General features: G+C 40.3%; 1 protein-coding gene across 4 annotated transcripts; it reads right to left on the bottom strand.

Annotated features, from left to right (window-relative positions):
• Positions 1 to 128: 128 nt before the first annotated feature.
• znf652 (zinc finger protein 652) lies at positions 129 to 18,210 on the bottom strand. Of its 4 annotated transcripts, XM_043235169.1 has the most exons (8): positions 17,723 to 18,210; positions 9,588 to 9,829; positions 9,158 to 9,193; positions 7,207 to 8,441; positions 6,567 to 6,714; positions 6,315 to 6,430; positions 4,583 to 4,727; positions 129 to 2,682 (listed from the first exon to the last, which is right to left on the bottom strand). In XM_043235169.1, the coding sequence occupies exons 4-8, from the start codon at positions 8,242 to 8,244 to the stop codon at positions 2,096 to 2,098; spliced, it is 2,034 nt and encodes a 677-aa protein (XP_043091104.1). In that variant the 5' UTR covers positions 8,245 to 8,441; positions 9,158 to 9,193; positions 9,588 to 9,829; positions 17,723 to 18,210; the 3' UTR covers positions 129 to 2,095. The 4 variants fall into 4 exon arrangements, with proteins under 4 accessions (XP_043091104.1, XP_043091102.1, XP_043091103.1 ...); XM_043235167.1 differs by lacking the exon at positions 9,158 to 9,193; XM_043235168.1 differs by lacking the exon at positions 9,158 to 9,193 and having other exon boundaries at positions 17,619 to 18,210.
• Between the last annotated feature and the right edge of the window lie 290 nt (positions 18,211 to 18,500).

Below are 18,500 nucleotides of genomic sequence, written 5' to 3' on the forward strand. Positions count from 1 at the left end.
ATAAAGAGATTGAGGTCATGCTCGCAAATCAGGCTCTTTCTAGTCATTAAAAATGCCCCACTTCCAATACTGTTAGTCTCCCCCAAACACAATTATAATACACACATACACAAATTCAGACAAGTGAGTTGTGCTTGTGGCTAATTCAATTTTACTTCTTTAAAGTTAGCAGAAAGTGTTAAATGAACAATATAAAAAAGGCCCAACATTAATGCAAGTCCATCACGGTGTCTCAAAAACAGGAAAACAATACAAAACAGAACCGAACGAAGGTCAGATGTTTCTGTACCAAACACAACGCTAAAAATAAAACACTGCTGAAGTCGAGAGGGTAGAGAAGTCGAAACAGACTAGCTGAGAAGAGATTCGAGTAAAAACACCTCACAAGAATAAACATTATTATGGTCTGCTTGTTTTTCTTATCCTAGCAAGGTTTTATTAGAAAAGTGCATTCCTTCAACTGATGGAGAATGGAGAGAATCAGACAAGCATCCCAAGACACGGAGTTAAAAAGAAAACAAACAAACATGTGATCGACAGCCACCTGAACCAATAATACTTCTCAGGTGAGGAGGACGAGGCATGAAGGCAAAACACAGCTTTCTTCAGGACAAACTAGTTCTCTGACGTATAACGAAAAAAATCCCAATCCCCTTGCGATTCTCCCCATTTTCCAACAGCCAGCCATCTTTCACATGTCAGACACATGATAAACAATTCTTTGTCAGTTGCGCAAACCTCTTACTTGGCAGTAAAGTGCAGAGGACAGATGCCTTTGTCTAACGAGAGGGAACAAATATAATTCACAATCAATCAATCAGCCGAGTCTGATTAACTCAAGACTTTCGATCGCTTTATCTGTGCTGCTCCTAACGTCACTATTTAACATATAAGCAATGATTTTAACGCTCGCTCACACACCAGTCATCTGCATGATGAAGAATCATGTACCAGGAAAAGACAGGGAGCAACTAAAAAGCAGCTTTTGATACCAGCACCACAGGCATAAGATCAGTCAAAGACACACACACACACGCACACACACACACACGCAAACACACACTCCGCTCCTACATTCGGTTGAATACATGATTAGAAACAAACCCTTTCTGCATCTTCTCATCACATAGACTCTCACAAGCACACATCTTAATTCAACATAGAAATCCGATTTCCTTTTTAAAAAGTCTCACAGAGCATCTACTTTATACAAATAAAAATATTGGTAAGTGAGTTAGGTTGTATAGAACATACAGTAAAACTAATAAATGATCTCGTTTCTCCTTTAATTGCAGTCTTCCTATGACACATCACAGCATTGGTCATCCTTAACAGTCTCAACTTCCGACCGAACGCGCCGGAGAGCTACAGGCATTACCCAGTAAGCATATTTTCATTTTATTTAATAATTAAAAGGAAAAAAAAAAAGACGAAGAATATTCTAATAAAATCACTGACGACCACAATCAGGCAACAGAAACGTTTCAGTCATTTAGACTACGCTGAGTTTACGGCTTAAGTGCTGTATAGTACTATGTTTTGTATACGATTCGTTATGTAGAACAGGAATATTTTCCGTTGTCGGGAAGACCTGTGTTTCTAAAAGAGGTTACACTGCATTTTTTGAAATCTAGACCTTTAACCTGTGAACGATTAAACCCGTAGAACCTTTGCAACAGCAGCTGAGTTGATAAAGAGTTAGAGAGAGAGCCACATTTGTGCCGCTGACATCCCAGCGGCCCATCGTTTTGATCGCTGTGACAGAGTTTGAAGCGTGAGGTGAAGTGGATCCGAGTAATGCTTTAGGAAGTTTGCGCTTGTGTTCTTGAGATCGCTTCACAGAGATCAGTCCTGTTTGGTCACGAGTGCTAGTGGCAAGTTGGTTTGTAGTATCAGTTCTATATCTCTCACACACACACACACACACACACACATACATACGTACACACAGATACGCACACAAACATTTCATTGCATTACATTGAGTTCCAGCTTTCAGATTCCTGTGAGAATGCGATGCATGTGGTCCGTCCGTGTGCTGTTCTCCAGCGAGCACCTGATTTCACATTAGTGAGTTTGTGTTCGAGAGACCGTCTCAGTGGTGCTGCGGAGCGGCGCCCTGTCGCAGGTACGCCTCCTCGTGTGCGCAGTGGTTTATTGGCTCGCTCTTAAACAGTGCTGGGGAAGGGGGCAGGACAGAAGGCTGCACTGAGATCTGCTGAGGGGCGTGGCTCGTCATGGGGGCGTGTCCTGTGTGATGGACAGGAGTGTGAGTGTGTGCGGGGTGATGCTGCGCGGGCGCCGTCTGCATGTGCAAATGAGAGAAGCCATGGGCGGTGACCACCCGCTGCGGTAGGGGCCCTGCCGCGGCGGGACTGATCATTACGGGGCCCACGGGCGTCGACTGTGTGGGCTGGGTTGGGCTAGGGGCGTGGCTTGAAGAAGGCGCGTGGCCGGTGAGGTGAATGGGAAGAGCCATGCTGGCAGGCTGAAGGGTCACCGGGCTGGTGACCCGGAAGCACTTCTCTCTGTGCGCCTTGAGCATGTTGGAGAAGCGGAAGCGCTGACCGCAGATTTCGCAGGGGTACGGCTTCTCCCCCGTGTGAGTGCGCCGGTGCCGCTTCATGTTGGGCCGACTGGTAAAACTCTTCCCACAGATCTCACAGATAAACGGCTTCTCACCTGAACAAAAAAAGAAAGAGGGAGAGATGAAGAGGAGAAATGAGATCTTATTTCACTGAAAATAAAGCTACACGAGCAGCAGGCCTGATGTTAGGTCTGATGTTATTACAGGGAACATCTGGGAGTGTTTAACCACAAGAGTTTAAATGTGTCCCCTATAAGGTTGGACTTGAAGAACTAGCTGGAGGATATGAGGAAACGTCAGAAAGACATAGAAAAACTAATACATTCCAATAATAAAAATCTTTAATAAACCCAATTGAATCGAGGAAAACAAAAGCAACAATTCTTTAGAAAACTTCACCTAAATTTAGTTTTTTCTTTATTATTATACAGATCATTCCAAACCTGGGTAAGTTTCTTATTCAGGCTGAGGCTGAGCAAAATGAAAAAATGGACCAAAGGCTGAATAACAAACATGGTTTTTCACATTTTCTCCATATATTTTGTCAATTTTTTCAAAATTGCATACATTAAAAAGACAAAATGTGCTTTTTACATTAAAACAAAACAAAAATTCTAATACAAAAACGCTTTACAAAGTTAAAAATATTTACTTAACACTAAACATTTCTTAAATATATTTATAACTATACCAGCAAAGCACAATTTAACTGGCTATTTTTGAGACTCCCTTCTTCAATCAGCCATGATTTTTTTACTGTATAAATGCAGCCTTTCTGGGCAGAATTTAGAAAACATTAGAAAATATTACAGATCCCAACTGGAACACTATATATGAGTGTTATAATAAATATATTAACAGACTGTTGAAAATTATTATCTTTATTGCAGTCTTTTCTTATTTTATTTAAAAAAATGCAGGAACATGTTATTGAGCAGCTGACTAGTACTTTCAGAGCAGATTTGGACTTTGAAGCCTGGTTAACAAGCAGATACACTGCAAACAGCGCTGTTTAAAAAGGCTACAAGCAACTTGTGAATGTATAAGAAAACGGTCTGCAGTTTTTTTCTGACACTTTTAAATGCCTCACCGTCCACATGTTTACTGCATGAGCGCATGCTTATATTTGATCACATCACGTCATTGTTCAGCATCATTTATTCTGTGTTTTCGGTCGTTTTTTTGTTATTTTTGGCCAAACAATTTTGGGTGCCGAACATTTGGTGCATCCCTAAAATAATTATTATGGAAGCCATGGGGAACCGTCAAGTTTGATTACCAGAGTACCTCAAAATATCTTTTTTTTTTATCGTCAACATAAGAAAGATACACATTTGGAACGACATTAGGACAATGTTGGACATTTTTATAAAAACATTTTATACGTCTTTTCAACAACACTAAATAAACAATTTAACCCTTTTGAACAGAATTGTTCCACTCTTCCAGTCTTTTTTAGCACTAAACATACATCTGAAAATATTTTACGACTGCTTTTAATTAACATGTTTACAAAAACCGTACTTTTTTTAAAGCTAAATTGGTTTATGACGTTATATTAAACAAATAATGCTCCAATAAATGTCTAACATCTTTATGTTGCTCTGGTAAAATTTTAAAAAGATTACAATTTTCGTCATTTTCACTTCAGGAGAAACTGATTCATCAACTGGAGTCATATGGATTACCACATTTTATTTTGTGTATTTTAACTTAAAAACTCACCCATATATTTCTCTTCTAATATTTACAGTTAGTTTTCACAAGATGAAATAAGGTTTTTGTGAACTGTTCTGCTTGAAACATCTGTTTGTTGCAACTTCCATTTGAATTGTTATTTTCTTATCTAAAGCAACAGCATTTAGATAGGTTTACGTGTGTCCAAATGTTTTTGGGGCCTCTGTTAATTAATTATTATAGTAAAAGTAACTCCAAAATGGGTTTGAAAGATAACGAAACAGACAATCTATTCATTCACCATGGGGCTTAACTCACCTGTGTGTGTCTTCATGTGCTCGTCGAAATACTGTTTCATGTTGAAGTCTTTGCCACACCACTGGCACATAAACTGCTTGTGTCCTATATGGATGCTCATATGAGACCGCAGCTGGTATTTGTACTGGAACCTCTCGTCGCAGTTCTGCATGCACACACACACACACACACACACACACACACACACACACACACACACACACACACACACACACACACACACACACACACACACAGAAATAGACAGCGTGTGGGTGGATGCTGTTTCAGCCTTGCTTCAAATCAGGGCCAGACTGAAGCAATCCCAACTTTGTAATACAACCATAATAACCTGTCATTACGGTTTATAAGCCTGTCATTGACATACTATTTATAGGAATCAGGCCAATCCCACGCATTCAGACTCTCTCACCCTGCACACTTAAGTGAAACCAATGAGCCCCACCCTGACCACCCTCACAGAGCCTTAACCCCCAATGCATTTCTAAGGAGAAGAACAGCTGAGGTGGGGTGAAAAAAAAAACCCGGACTTAACAGTAATGATGGAAAAAAATTCTACTGACAAGTCATTTGTCCATCTACACTAGAGTTGCTTTTTCACTTACATTTTTGAAAAAAACTGAATTACATTTGAATTTTAGTAACATTCTCATTTAGAACGAAAAGATCAGCGAACACAAGATTTCTAAACCAACAGTCCACAAGAGGGCGCCATAAATATAACCGAAACAACAAAGTATCTAAAAACTAAAGCACATAGAATTAATTTATAATTAATATATAATAAGTTAAAACGGTTTTTGTATTTTGAAAAACATATCTAAAAATTATTTTAGTATTAAATCAGCAAAACTACAACTGAAATGAAATGGGTTAGCAGGTTTTCTATCCTAACACTGGTTAGGGCGATGGCAAAAATATGGAGAAATTAGTACTAAAGGAGCCATTCAAGCTGAAGTAACGGTATTTCCACTGCAAAAAGAAAAAAGTTTGTTCATCAAAAATACATTCATTTTCTGTTGTGTATATTTACACACAAGCACACAGAGGTTTGGTTACTGACTGACAAACAGCACTTTCAGAGCAGCTCTAGTGTAATAGCAGCACTGCTGACAGAAATGAGCCAAGACGCATCAGTAAACAAATGTAACAAACAAAATTCTATGAACGGTAATAAACAAATCTTTATTCACCCCCTCATTCAAATATACAGAAATACAGCGTTGTTTGTGCTTGCATTTGAATTCTGCAGCATTTGCCAAAAACAAATTAAATACGGAGAGACTGGAATAAAAATTTTGAATAACATTATCATTTTAATATAGTTTGCTTAATAATCGTTGACTTTCGGAATGTACTTTACATTAATAGTCGCTGATGCTTAAAACGACAAATAAAGCCACAAATAAAAAATCCGTTGGGGGTTCAATTTGGGGAAACCATGGTGCCAAGAGGGATATAAATACTCTGCCAAATTCAACAGCTTAGTCGTGTGCCAATTTAAGCAATTAAAGGGAACTTTTCAGAGGAGGAAAAATGCTTTATGTGGAACAGTGGTTTGTAACCGTTTTTGGTTTAGGCCCCAGACTTTACACTGGACATCAAACAAGGATTCAACCTGCAACAACCTTGTAACAGCGATTATATCTCCCCTCACCTTGTTCAATCAGTTTTTTGGATAATTTAGAAATGTAATGTTTCTAGGATAAGTCTCATAACACTAACATCATACCTCACAACGGAAGGGCTTCTCTCCTGAATGCTGCAGTGAATGCACTTTCAGTGACATGCTGCGCTTAAAAGACTTTCCACAGGTTTCACAGGTAAACGGCATGTCCTTTGTGTGAGCTAGAGACAAACAGAACACCTGCTGTATTAGGCATACATAGGTTTCATATGCATGTTGTGCCTGTATAGGCATTTAAAAGGATGTCTTTCACTCGTGAGGTGCTGGAGTGTGTCTGTGCACATTAACTGTACGTACCGACCATGTGCTTACGGACATGAGCCATGGTGTAGAATTTCTTCTCACAAATCTCACAGGCAAATTTCTTCTCAGCAAAGCCATGGACAATCTTAATATGCTCGTGGAGGGACCACAGCTTCTTAAAGGACTTACTACATGACACACACTGGGGCACAAAAAAACAGAGACACGCTGTTATACAGGACAAGTAGAACATTTTGTGTTATATCTACTCTCAGAACACTTTTCTGAGTCTCAACGGTCCTCGAAACATGATTGAAGTCTCCCTCTGCTGGTCAGGACTGATACTTCATATTTCAAATCAAATCCGAGATGTAGGCTTCAGTTATCAATCATTTGGTTGATATTGGACATTTAATTGCACTTTAGTCTTTGCCACTAAAAACCCTAATCATTAAATAACAAAAAAAAAACAAAAATAGCTTATATTGTAGACAATCTGTCAGAATGATAGCGTGTGGGATGAACTCTATAATGTAATGTGTGGACAAACACTGTCTCCACAGAATATCAGTGCCTGCTTCTACATCACATCCTGTTTAGCCCCGCCCACAGATTCGGTCTGATGTCTATTAACAGTACTAGCACTTCACCAAGCATGTGGCTTTTCAAGACAAGTTTGAGAAGATGCCCTCACCTGGATGTTCTTCTCGCAGTCTGTCTGCTGGTGAAGAGCCAGTTCACTCTCCAGCACAAACTTCTTCCCGCACTTGTCGCAGATCTGCATGCGTCTGTGCGTCACATTCATGTGCTTTTCCAGGTACCAGCGGGTGTTGAACACACGTGGACATTTTTCGCACGCTAGCGTCTCTTTCTCCTCGCCCTCTCCCTTGGCCCCGCCCCCTCCGGTTACTGTCGCTCCTGTGGTGGAGGAGGCGGAGCTTTTGGCCTCCTTGGCAGGTCTGCGCTTTTGGGGTGGGCCCTCTGCATTCTTCCTCCGGCCCCTGGTGGTAACTCCGGCAGTTGCAGTGGTTAGGCTCCCGGTTGATGAAGCGGCTACGCGGCGACTCTTTCGTCGCGGTGGAGCTGCGGCTCGACCCCTATGCGTCCGTTGCGCTCTTGTTCGCCGACTGTTGTTTTCCTCTTCCTCATCATCTTGATCCTCCTCATCCAGATCCTCCTCAGCGCTGTAGTCATCTTCAATGCTGTCATCTTCTTCCTCCTCGTCTTCTTCATCGTCCTCCTCCTCTTCTTCTTCGTCCTCCTCACTATTGCTCTTGTCGTCTCCGGCAGTGTTCGCATTTGCCGCGTCGTCTCCTTTGGACACGTGCAGGGTCTGGTTATTGAGGTTGACCTCTACAATGATCTGTCCTCGTTTGAATTCGTCCTCCGCCCCGGCTCCCTCTTCGGCTTCAGAATCTTCCGACGTCCCACAGTTTCCGCTCTTCGTCGCGACTGCTCCCGACCCTTCCCGGTAAAAAGGCTGAATCGGGGCAGGATGGGGATTTAGGTCTGAGGACACCTGTGACTCGGGCCTTGTAGCCATCGTGTTGTCAATGACCACGGAGTATGGCTTGGCTGCGGTTTCTCGCTTGTACAGCTTTGCTGACAGCTCGGCATCAGGAGCAGAGGTGTTGTGGAAGTACGTTTGGGAGGGTTGAGTCATTTGCCCCTCCTCTTGAGACATCATCTCCGGGCCAGACACCTCCTCCTTCAGTGTCTGGCAGGACTTCATCAGCAGCCGATCGCTGGGATAAATCCCTCTGCTTACCTCTTTATGTTTGAGAATAACCACCGTTTCCTGTCAAAGGTAATACAGGAGGCAATGTACCCCTCCTCTCGATAGAATGAGAGGAGGGCAAGAGAGCGTAAACGAGGAGAGATGAGGTGAAACGCCTTAGCCTAGCCCAAACCGAGCCTCCATTACTTTCACTAGGACACAAAAGAGAAAGAAAAGGGTATGAGAAAAGTGAGACAAATGTTTTAGAGCTGCATCATTAATTAAAATAAAACCAAAGTTACGATTTGGGTTTATTTTTGGGGGGGGTTTCAAATAAAAAAAGGCACCAGAAAACACAATATACACTAATAATCTTTCCAAACTTGTAATGAAAAGATTTTATAATTGGTTGCCGTCAATAATAAAAGAAGATTTATTGTCTTCCTACAGTATTCCACCAAGATAAAAGCTTGCTGGTTTAACTTTTAAAAATAAAATAAAGAAATTAAGTTGTTACTGCAATTTTACAGTGCTAGAAAGAACTGTCATTTTTGCGGATGATCATTTTTTCAGCTGAATTTACACAAATATTTAATGAGGCCCAGTGATTGTAATCCGTTTCTTCTCTTCTGTGTCAGTCTTTGACACGTTCACGACAGTACCACAATGCATGTGTGTGCGTTCCTCTGCTTGAAAGGCGCAGCACATCCGGTTTCTATGGCAGAACGCTGGCATCTGCATCAGCAGCACCACACGCATGCATTGTTTTCTCATGGATGTGAATCGCACACTGACAGGGAAGAAAAGAATTTGTTGAATGAAGTTGTTATTTTTATTTTCCGTGTGAACAAAAAGTCTCATAGCTTTGTAAAAACTTTGGGTTGATCCACTGATGTCACATGGACTATTTTAATGAGGTCCTTGGTACCTTTCTGGGCCTTGAACGTGTGAGTTGCATTGATGTCTATGGAGAGAAAAAGATGTTCCCAGATTTCATGAAAAATATCTGAATTTGTGTTCCAAAGATGAACAAAATCCTTACTGGTTTGAAGACATGAAGGCGAGTAATAAATACATTTTCCATTTTTGGAAGAACTATCCCTTTAAATACTATACATTTGAAATACTATATAATAATAATAATATTTTTTTTACCACAGGTGTATGTTTTATGTTTAATTTAATACAAAAATCTCACTGACAGGAAACAAAATAATAATTATTGTTGTTATTAGCAGTTTTTAATTGTCACAATGATGAGATTATTGCAAACTGCAAACTGAACAGCCTGCAACAAACAGGACAAACCCCTTCCCCAACTCAATCAGTCTTAAAACATTTTACCGCAAAGTACTCACGTTCAATTGAAATTTGTCTTGGCTTTAGATCCAAACTTTAAATCCAAACGTCTCTCCGCATTTCTGTTTCAGGTGGAAAGACAATAGCGGCAACTCATCTGCAAATCTCTGCTGATTCAGACACAAAAGCCGCCTCTCCTCTGTCAGTGATGTGATGGCGCCTCTGCGCCGCTAAACTCAGCGCTTAGATCTCGCAGTCATTACCAGCTGCTCCGAATCAGCACCCTGCAGCCAGATATTACCTGAAAAAGAGCAAAAACAATGAGAAAAGCTGTGCAAGGAATGAAAGAAAATTTAAAGCAATTATATCAGGTGTCACCCAAGACATCACATTTAATTCAGTACATCAAAGCTGGTAAATGAACCACAACTACCATTGAAACAAGAGCAGTGTGTCACCAAACACAGATATTTGTACCTCAACAACACCTCTGAAATGAGTCAATGCAATGACCTTTACCAGATAAAACCTTCCGGTCTTCATCCTTCATATGTATGTGTGTGTGTGTGTGTGTGTGTGTGTGTGTGTGTGAGAAAGAAGCAAGCAAGTGAATAAGAGAGGGAAAAAGAAAGAGAAACGAAACTGCAGACTGGTTAAGGTGTAGACATCTAGAATCTCACTACTAATCAGATACACACACCAAACCGCAACCGTTTCGTTTTTCAGTGTAAGTGTGTGTGAGCAGCTCAAAATTAAACCACAAGAAGTTATGTACAGAAAACACACTTACACAATGGGGAAAGAAAACCTCACATATTATCATATTCTGTACATATTTGTTTTAATATTAACTAATATGTGACAAGCTCACACACTCCATTACTGCAAGATAGCTTGTCCCAAAACGAAAGCTCGAGTGTTGCTTCTTTGCCAACTAGGCCTGTAGTGAATCTGATCATGAATGTTCAACTGATTTTTGTGCACCTTAAATTCCAGTCACATATTCCAATACAACAGTTTAACAAATATTGAGGCAAAAATTAGCAATTTTTAATACTCTAAAATACAAAGTGAACTCAATAGGTATTAAGCACAACACACACACACACACAAGCATCACGTAGTGACCTGGCCACTATTCTGCAAGAAGTGTAACTCAAAATCCCTCTGGCCACTAATAAATTATTGTGGTCTAAAACCCGCCGTTTCAGTTTCATTGTACAACCTTTGTATATATACATATGTCTGTGTGTGTGTGTATTATAAATTATCTGTATGCCATTTTAACCATTGCACATGGTCCTCCAGAATGGTTTGGCAGTGACGTGCCGGTCTACAACAAAGTATTGGGTCTAGAGAATGCCATGATATTGCAAAGGTTTGTCTATAGTGGCCCGTCCATGTATATTGACCCTGTGGAGCTCCCGACGGACAGTTTTTGTGGAAACGAGTTGAGGTGCACATTTAATTCTGCAGTGAGTCGGGCAGCTGTGGTTTATGTTAGCATCCGGACATCCCTTTCAGACAGCTTGCTCTTCAGTCCACAGTTACTCCTGTTGGATGTGGTTCGTTCTTCTTGGTGGTACGCTGGCATTACCCTGGATACCGTATCTCTTGATACTTCACAAAGACTTGCTGTCTGGGTCACAGATTTGTCCTCTTTTGAACTCTGATATGTCCCCCGTAATGTTGTGTGCATGTGCATTTATATATGTATATGCATGTGTGTGTGTATTATATTCTGCTTCAACAGATGCATTTGCTATTTAGTAAGTCTTTTTTACTGCCTCCGAGATTGTCATTTCTAACTATTTTATAATAAATAATTGAAAAGTGATTACAATTATCATTTCTCTTATATACTGTAGACCAAACACCTATTTCAAATTTATATATACAAAATTATACAAAATCAATTTGTACATGTATAGATTTTTAAAAACATTATTTAAATAAACTTAAATTTAAAAAAAAAAAAAAAAAAAAAAAAAATCACATCTACTCAGCTAAATGATTGAGCCATTTGTCTTTAATCTGTATGCCATTCACTCAACAGAGCGACAAATTCAACTGAAAATTTAGACAGTTACACACCGATGAACCAAAACGAGACCACAAGTTTCACTGTGAGTGATTTGAAACGGGTGTGGGAAGGGGGTGTGTGAGCTCAAGGAATGATCTTCCCCAAATCAATAGCTCCTTTATTTGCCAATATGTGACTACAGACCAATAGATCAGATACGGAGTGACCCTGTTAATTCACAGAGATCAAAACAAGACCCTACCTTACATGCTGAGTCATCACGATCAAAAACAACACCACCTAAACAACAAGTAAAGGCAGCCACAAACAGGAAAAATAGCTGTTTTTGCTTTCTACTCTTAACGGCTTCGACCTTGACTTCCTGGCTCTCTGTGAACTTTCAGTGTATGTGTGCCAGCCATCGTGTGTGTGTGTGTGTGTGTGAGCTGGGCAAATATTTCTGTGTAACATACATGGCCCTTCAGAACAATAATGCATTGTAAAGCCCTGGCTGTGTACTTCATGCATTACATGATAAAATCTAAAGCCTTGTGACTACCAAGATAATTACAGTCTGGTCTGATTGCCGCATGCTGCATCTGTGAAGAGATCAACAGCGTGACTCACATTAACCCATCTCTGTAAGCCATGGTGGGAAAATATACCTACAAATTTTCAAAGAATTTCATTTGAGTCAACAATGTTTTGTTTTTTTTTGTAAAACGATCCAAGAACTGCACAGATGCAAATGTCGAAGTATAGAAAGATACAGACATTTTCATGTGACTCAAAGATGCGTGCGATCATCTAGGAAGAAAAGTGAGTTAATTTTATTCCAGTCTGACAATACATACAATGAACTATACTGTGAATGTATGCAAAGCTTAAAAGGTCACGACTACCACGTGTCTGAGGGTGGGGAAGCATCGTTTGAATGATGAAAAGCGAAAAAAAAGTAACAGTTAGGGCAGTTAAAACAGAAATGAAAAGTTGAAAGAAATGAAAATCAAGGGCATAACGTTTAACACCTTTGAGTCACCTTTAGGGACAGATGAGCCTCATGTCCTCATGAACTTCATGTCAAGCTAAACAGTTAAAAATGTTGTGTTAAAAACGTAAAGATTTAAAGTTAAATGTTATTTTGGACCCCATTGATTATCATTGTACAAAAAAAAAAAAACGTCAGTGAGAGATTTTCTCTATTTTGTTGTTTAATGACAGACAACAGGAATATTGGACTACTGTCGTTTTAAGAGCTGCCCACGTGACCACTTGTCACATTGAGTGTGTAACCACGATAAAAACTACAGTTGAAAATCTCAACAGCTTGACAAAATTCTAGCAGTGAATCATGTCTCCTGATATACCAGCCACCCCTACACCGAAGAAAGTCACAAGTTAGAGCAACATTAAGGTAACTTTAACTGTCCCTTTGAGGCCCATATTTTCATATTCACTTATTAAAACATTAAAATAAAATAATATTAAACACCATAAATGGATTCAGCTGGCCCTAATTCAAATCAATAACGTATGAACCGTTTTTTTTTTCATAAATAACTGACATTGGCTTGAAATGTATATTCACCCCATTAATTTTCCATGCATGCTGTTGATCTTACGGTGAATAATTAATCCGTGCATGTTTCCATTTGAAATTTTATTGTGGCCTTCAACAGAAAAATGAATTTAAACCTCTAGTGAAATTATAGATTTCTCTGTTTAAGTATTTCAGACTTCTCCAATCCTTTGGCCCGCTTAAACTCTGCCACTTTCTTATAAATCGACCGCAAGCTCACATTCAGATCTGCCTCCATCCTATAAACAAGCGATGCATTGAATAAAGCTCCCATCCTGCATTTCATTCATTATTTAACAATCCGTTTCGATCTGATGTGTGTCACAATATGGAAAAAGAACCAGTTCATAAGTCTCTTTTTTCATGATTTGTATCATCTCAGGTAATGCAGCAAATAGCTGAGGTATCGATGTCTTCAGCTTTACATTCAGCATAGCAGTAATGCTATATGATTCCTGCTTGTCTTTTGTTTGCAGTAACACAGTGGAGCAACACCTAGAAAAAGACACAATTCAGCTCAGTTTTAAACCTTGCATGGTAACTACAGAGGGTGACGTAATTCGCCCAAATCATGCAGCTCTCCTGCAGAGACAGCTTACTTTGCTGGAACGGCCACACATACATGCAAAAACCTACCCACACAAATAAACCCATATACACATAAACAAACGCCTACACATATACAATTATACACACACACACACAAACACATACCCACACAGATACAGCCATATACACACACCTCCACCTTTCTTCCTGTGCGCTTTGAAACTTTCTGAGAATTGGAGAGCGCAGTGTATGTGACCACATGATGGGTGCATAAGGGGTCACACATCTCAGAGCGTGTGCGTTGGAGTTACAGGAAAGTAGCCGGAATATATAACACATAACTGTGTGTATTTTAAAGACTGGCCCGGCACACTTTCCACCGTGCGTAATTTCTGTCGCGTGCGTTTTAATAAGACCGAAATCGTCGCTTTAAATACCAAACGATGCTCTGCATTCGTGAAGATCTCCAAAGAGCTAGCGACTCTTGAATTGAGCGCACCCATCAGAACGGCAGAAACGCTGCACCCGGAGGAGCGTGAGAATCTGCATCTATAACACATCTGAGGAGGAAATGAAGGAAAAGGCTTGACGAGAATGCAAGACGTTTGCATCTACACATCTGTCGGTGTCTGCAGCCACTCACAGGTCTAGAATTTGCATGCTCTGGTGCAATACAGGAGAGGAAAGGCAGAGTGGAATTCAGTGTGAAGACAACATCAATGCTTTCTTTTCTCTTGCTTCAAAACTGACAAGTGCAACTGAAGTTTCGCAACGCCTCAGGCCGATACTCTCATCGTCGTGAGCAAGTAGGTGGACAATAACGGTGACTAATGCCGGGCTTCCTCGCACATGCAAAAAAAAAAAAAAAACAGCAGCAAGCTGCTTTGATGTGGGTGACAATCACACGATCAAAATCTCTACAACCAATAAAATGACTCACTTTTAGCTTATATATTCTGATCATATCTCCAAGGATTGAGGATCAAGCTCTATCTCACCTCGTCCATTCAACCATGAACAAATTTTACTCATTCAATCACCAAAAGCACTTTAATCTCTTTAATTGATATTGCAGACAAAATAACCTTTCATGCTGTGATCTTAAGGTGGATTTGGCGCACAGGAAATGTTTTTAGTAGCTACAGTCAGTGACTTCAGGATCGATTTATGCAGGTTTTAATGACTAAAAGTGAAACCTCCGACTGGTAGCAACTAAAAATGCAGTTTTTTGCTCTTCAATTTTCCCTGTCTCCAGCATCTCTGACCTGCTGGCCTTGTGCTGACCTCCAACAGTAGCAGATCACTGATAATCTGACTAATTATTTAATCAACCATGACAGTTCTGTGAATCCACAATCTTGACTTTCACTCAGAAAGAGTCGCCGGGTCTCCGAGCGCTGTTACGCAACTGTATTAACCACAAGCAAGCTAGCTGAGTCACTATATTCTTTTCAGATGCTCTTAAACTAACCCACCAACTGAAGACATTTAATGCACATCACTGCACAGCAGCAAATGGAGAGCACAGAAAGGATGTAGGAAACGAGCGTCATCTTCAAGACTCAATTAAATAAAAAAAAAATTAACCCTATTAGCTCCACGCATAGATCTTATTGAGTGAATGATATGTCCATGTGTTTCATTTCTTTTTTTTTTGAAATCGGCTTAAACCCTGCAAGATCACGCTCATCTGTTTCACATTTTAAAATCCAGTGTACAAGAGATGTGCAAAACCCAAGTCTCCACCTCGCATTTTTTTGTTAATCCATTAGACTCGTAGGTACGCCACAGTACACATTACAATACAAATGTCTCTACTTCACTTACGTCAAAACTTTAAAAATGAAGTGCAAATTTCTGCAACACTAAATTGAACTTTAAAAAGTAATGGCTTACATCTGCCATTGGTTGGATAAACTAAGCCTCGACCCAAATTCACACCATCATGAACATTTAAATGTAAGAGTGGGCTCCATTCACTAGTAATTATTGCACAGATTTTGTATTTTTATGCACATGAATTTGAACTTGGTGCATACTAATGTTAATGAATCTGGAGTATTCCAAGTTGGTCTTTGCATAAAACACTGCCAAAACAGGCTTTCTGCACACCCTTCTCTTTACCGCCCTTTTGTCACTCTCAGAAGTAACTTCCTAAGTGGGTATTTTTACACACAGGAGCCTCACAGCTGGAGCTATAACAAAGCCTTGCTTTCACGATTTATAGCGAAATATATTTATATAATTTATAATAATATCATCAAGTCATTTTTGCATGTGTGGTTTCACTTTTTCTTCCTGCAATCTTTTTTGTAGGTTTAAAATAAAATGTATTAAGAAAATTATTGGTGAGTCAAGATATCATCATAAAAAAAAAAATTTGCATCCTGATTTTTACATACGATTTTGTGCATGCACACTAAGTGAATAAAACACGTTTTTTTTTATGGCACAACGTATTTAACACTTTATCCCTGAAAAACAATAAAAATATTTGAACAAAAAACAAACACTTCACCTTTAAGAAGATGTCTTCACAGCAGGGGAGCATAATCACAGATGTGCCCAAGACATAGGCGCTTTGAAGCATAATATACTGTCAATCTAAAAACTGCAAGTCTATATCAAGTCTTTTTGTACATCACTTTATAAAGACCTTTATATTCAAAATTTGTGCATTTTAAATTCTTTATCTTATAAATAATAAGTTTAGTAGCAGATGGGCCCTGAATAAAATGTATATTACCATGGTTCTTAAACATTGCAGCCCGAACGTGTCAATGATATGTTATGAAGACAGCATTATGAAACTGTTTAGCAACTAAGTGAAGGTAAAAACAAGGTAGACAAATGTAATACTAGTTAAACTCGTGAACTGAAATGCTTCTTTAGGCTCGTGTTTTGAAACGCTTTGTTTTGTGGGTGTAATAGGGAATTGTGAATTACACAAGCTGAGGTAAATCTCTTTGCCTAATAAGTTGATGAGACTTCATGGCAGCTTGGGAACTGGATAAGAGAGAAGCGGGAGAAAACCTCACAAAATAATGAGCTAATCAAAGCTTTCTGTCTTGTCAGGCACACAAGCGGATGACGGCTGTTCAAAACTACGTTTAGCAAAGACAGAGACAGAAATGAGTGAATAAAAAGAGTGATGAAACGAACAGTAAAATTCCTTCGCCCCCTACTCCGAAAACCATCGCTAGCAGCTCGAGCTAACGCCGCAGTTTGAGAAGGGCCTAGCGCGCGCATCCACAACACACCTCCAAACTCCAGCACGACCACCCAAAAAAAACGAGCATAAATACTGGCACACAGCGCAGTTGAGCCAGACTATACCGTCGAAACGGTCAGAAAAGCAGCAAAAGGTGCACGGCAACTCACTGGCAAAGAATAACTTTTTTGGGAAAGCGACGCAAAGAAAGGGTTAACCCGAAGGAAACATTGGTTGGTCGGGACGGCAGGCGTGCAGGCCGATCGGCTAGCACAGCTAACATCCCGACCCGAGTGCGTGTTCATGCAGCTGTGGGCAGCAATGGACTCCAGCTACGGCAGGGCGTGCTTTTGCAAAACTGTTAACGTCAAACGCGATCGCAAAAACCCCAACCGAGGTGATTTTAATCGACCCGCTTTGCAAAGCGCGCGCAGCGACGATACGACTATTTAACCCTGTGGCTCATAGCAAGCTAACATCATCGTCGTGGACGACTTTCGCTTCTTGCATCCAAACCGCCCAGATTTATACTCCTTCAGAGATTTTTCTCTTTCGTATTGACGAGCACTCGCGGTCTGCGAGCAGCTAGTTGCACGAGACTCAATGCATTTGCATGCAACAACAGCACTACGCAAGAAAACAATTTTGACGACTCTTGCTCTTTCCGAACAAAAACCTGCAGATAGACCGGTGGAAATAAGTCGTGTCGTGCACTGGCGGCATCGTACCTTGACAGATGTCCGAGAGATGGTTTCTATGCATGCGGCGAACAACTGTCATCGCTGTAAATAAATGCAAAAGCAGAAATTAACTTGTAGCAAGGACTACTCACCCGAGACACGAGCGCCCTCTCCCTCATACCGTCCACCTCAAGTTGTGTAGCGATCCGATAAAACACAGATCTACAAAAAAAACGACTCGCTTTAGATAAACTATCGGACGCTGTGAGTTTCGGCGAACAGCGTGAAGTCGCATGCACAAGCGGACAGGCAAACTATTGCTCCGGGTAGTTTCTAGACTGCACGAGCCCACCGCTGCTCCGGTTTACAAGCCATCGCTACGTGGCTGGCCTAGGTCTCGCGCATCAACCATCCTCCGAGTTCATCCGAGGCGCTCGTGCCGCCGCTGTCTGCACTGGAGAAAGCGCGCGTGGCGTCGGGTTTTTTTTTTTCTTCTCGTAATCAAAGAGCGAGACCAGACAGCGTTCAGTGCGCGCGCCCGTCTTCCTCCCTGCGGCGAACCACCTCGACTAAAGTGACTTTTCACTTGATGGACCTTTTGCCAAACAATAAGAGAAATCGCAGCTGCCTGTTCAGTGTTGTGAGAAAGAGCCAACAATGTTGAGGGCTTTGTTGTGTGGTCATCATGCTTAATGCTGTTAGTTAAAAAAAAAAAAAGTGAAAACGCCAATAAAAAGTGTTGTGTTGGCATTTAAGCTTCCAAGAAGAACCTGCAACATCCATCCCGTTTTTCCAATGCACAAAAGGTTCTTTAGATGTTCTTCACACTAATTGCAGTGGAAGAAAAAATAAAAAAATAAATGCATATATATATATATATATATATATATATATATATATATATATATATATATATATATATATATATAT

This window comes from Puntigrus tetrazona, chromosome 3 (genome assembly GCF_018831695.1).
Source record: "Puntigrus tetrazona isolate hp1 chromosome 3, ASM1883169v1, whole genome shotgun sequence".
NCBI lineage: Eukaryota > Metazoa > Chordata > Actinopteri > Cypriniformes > Cyprinidae > Puntigrus > Puntigrus tetrazona.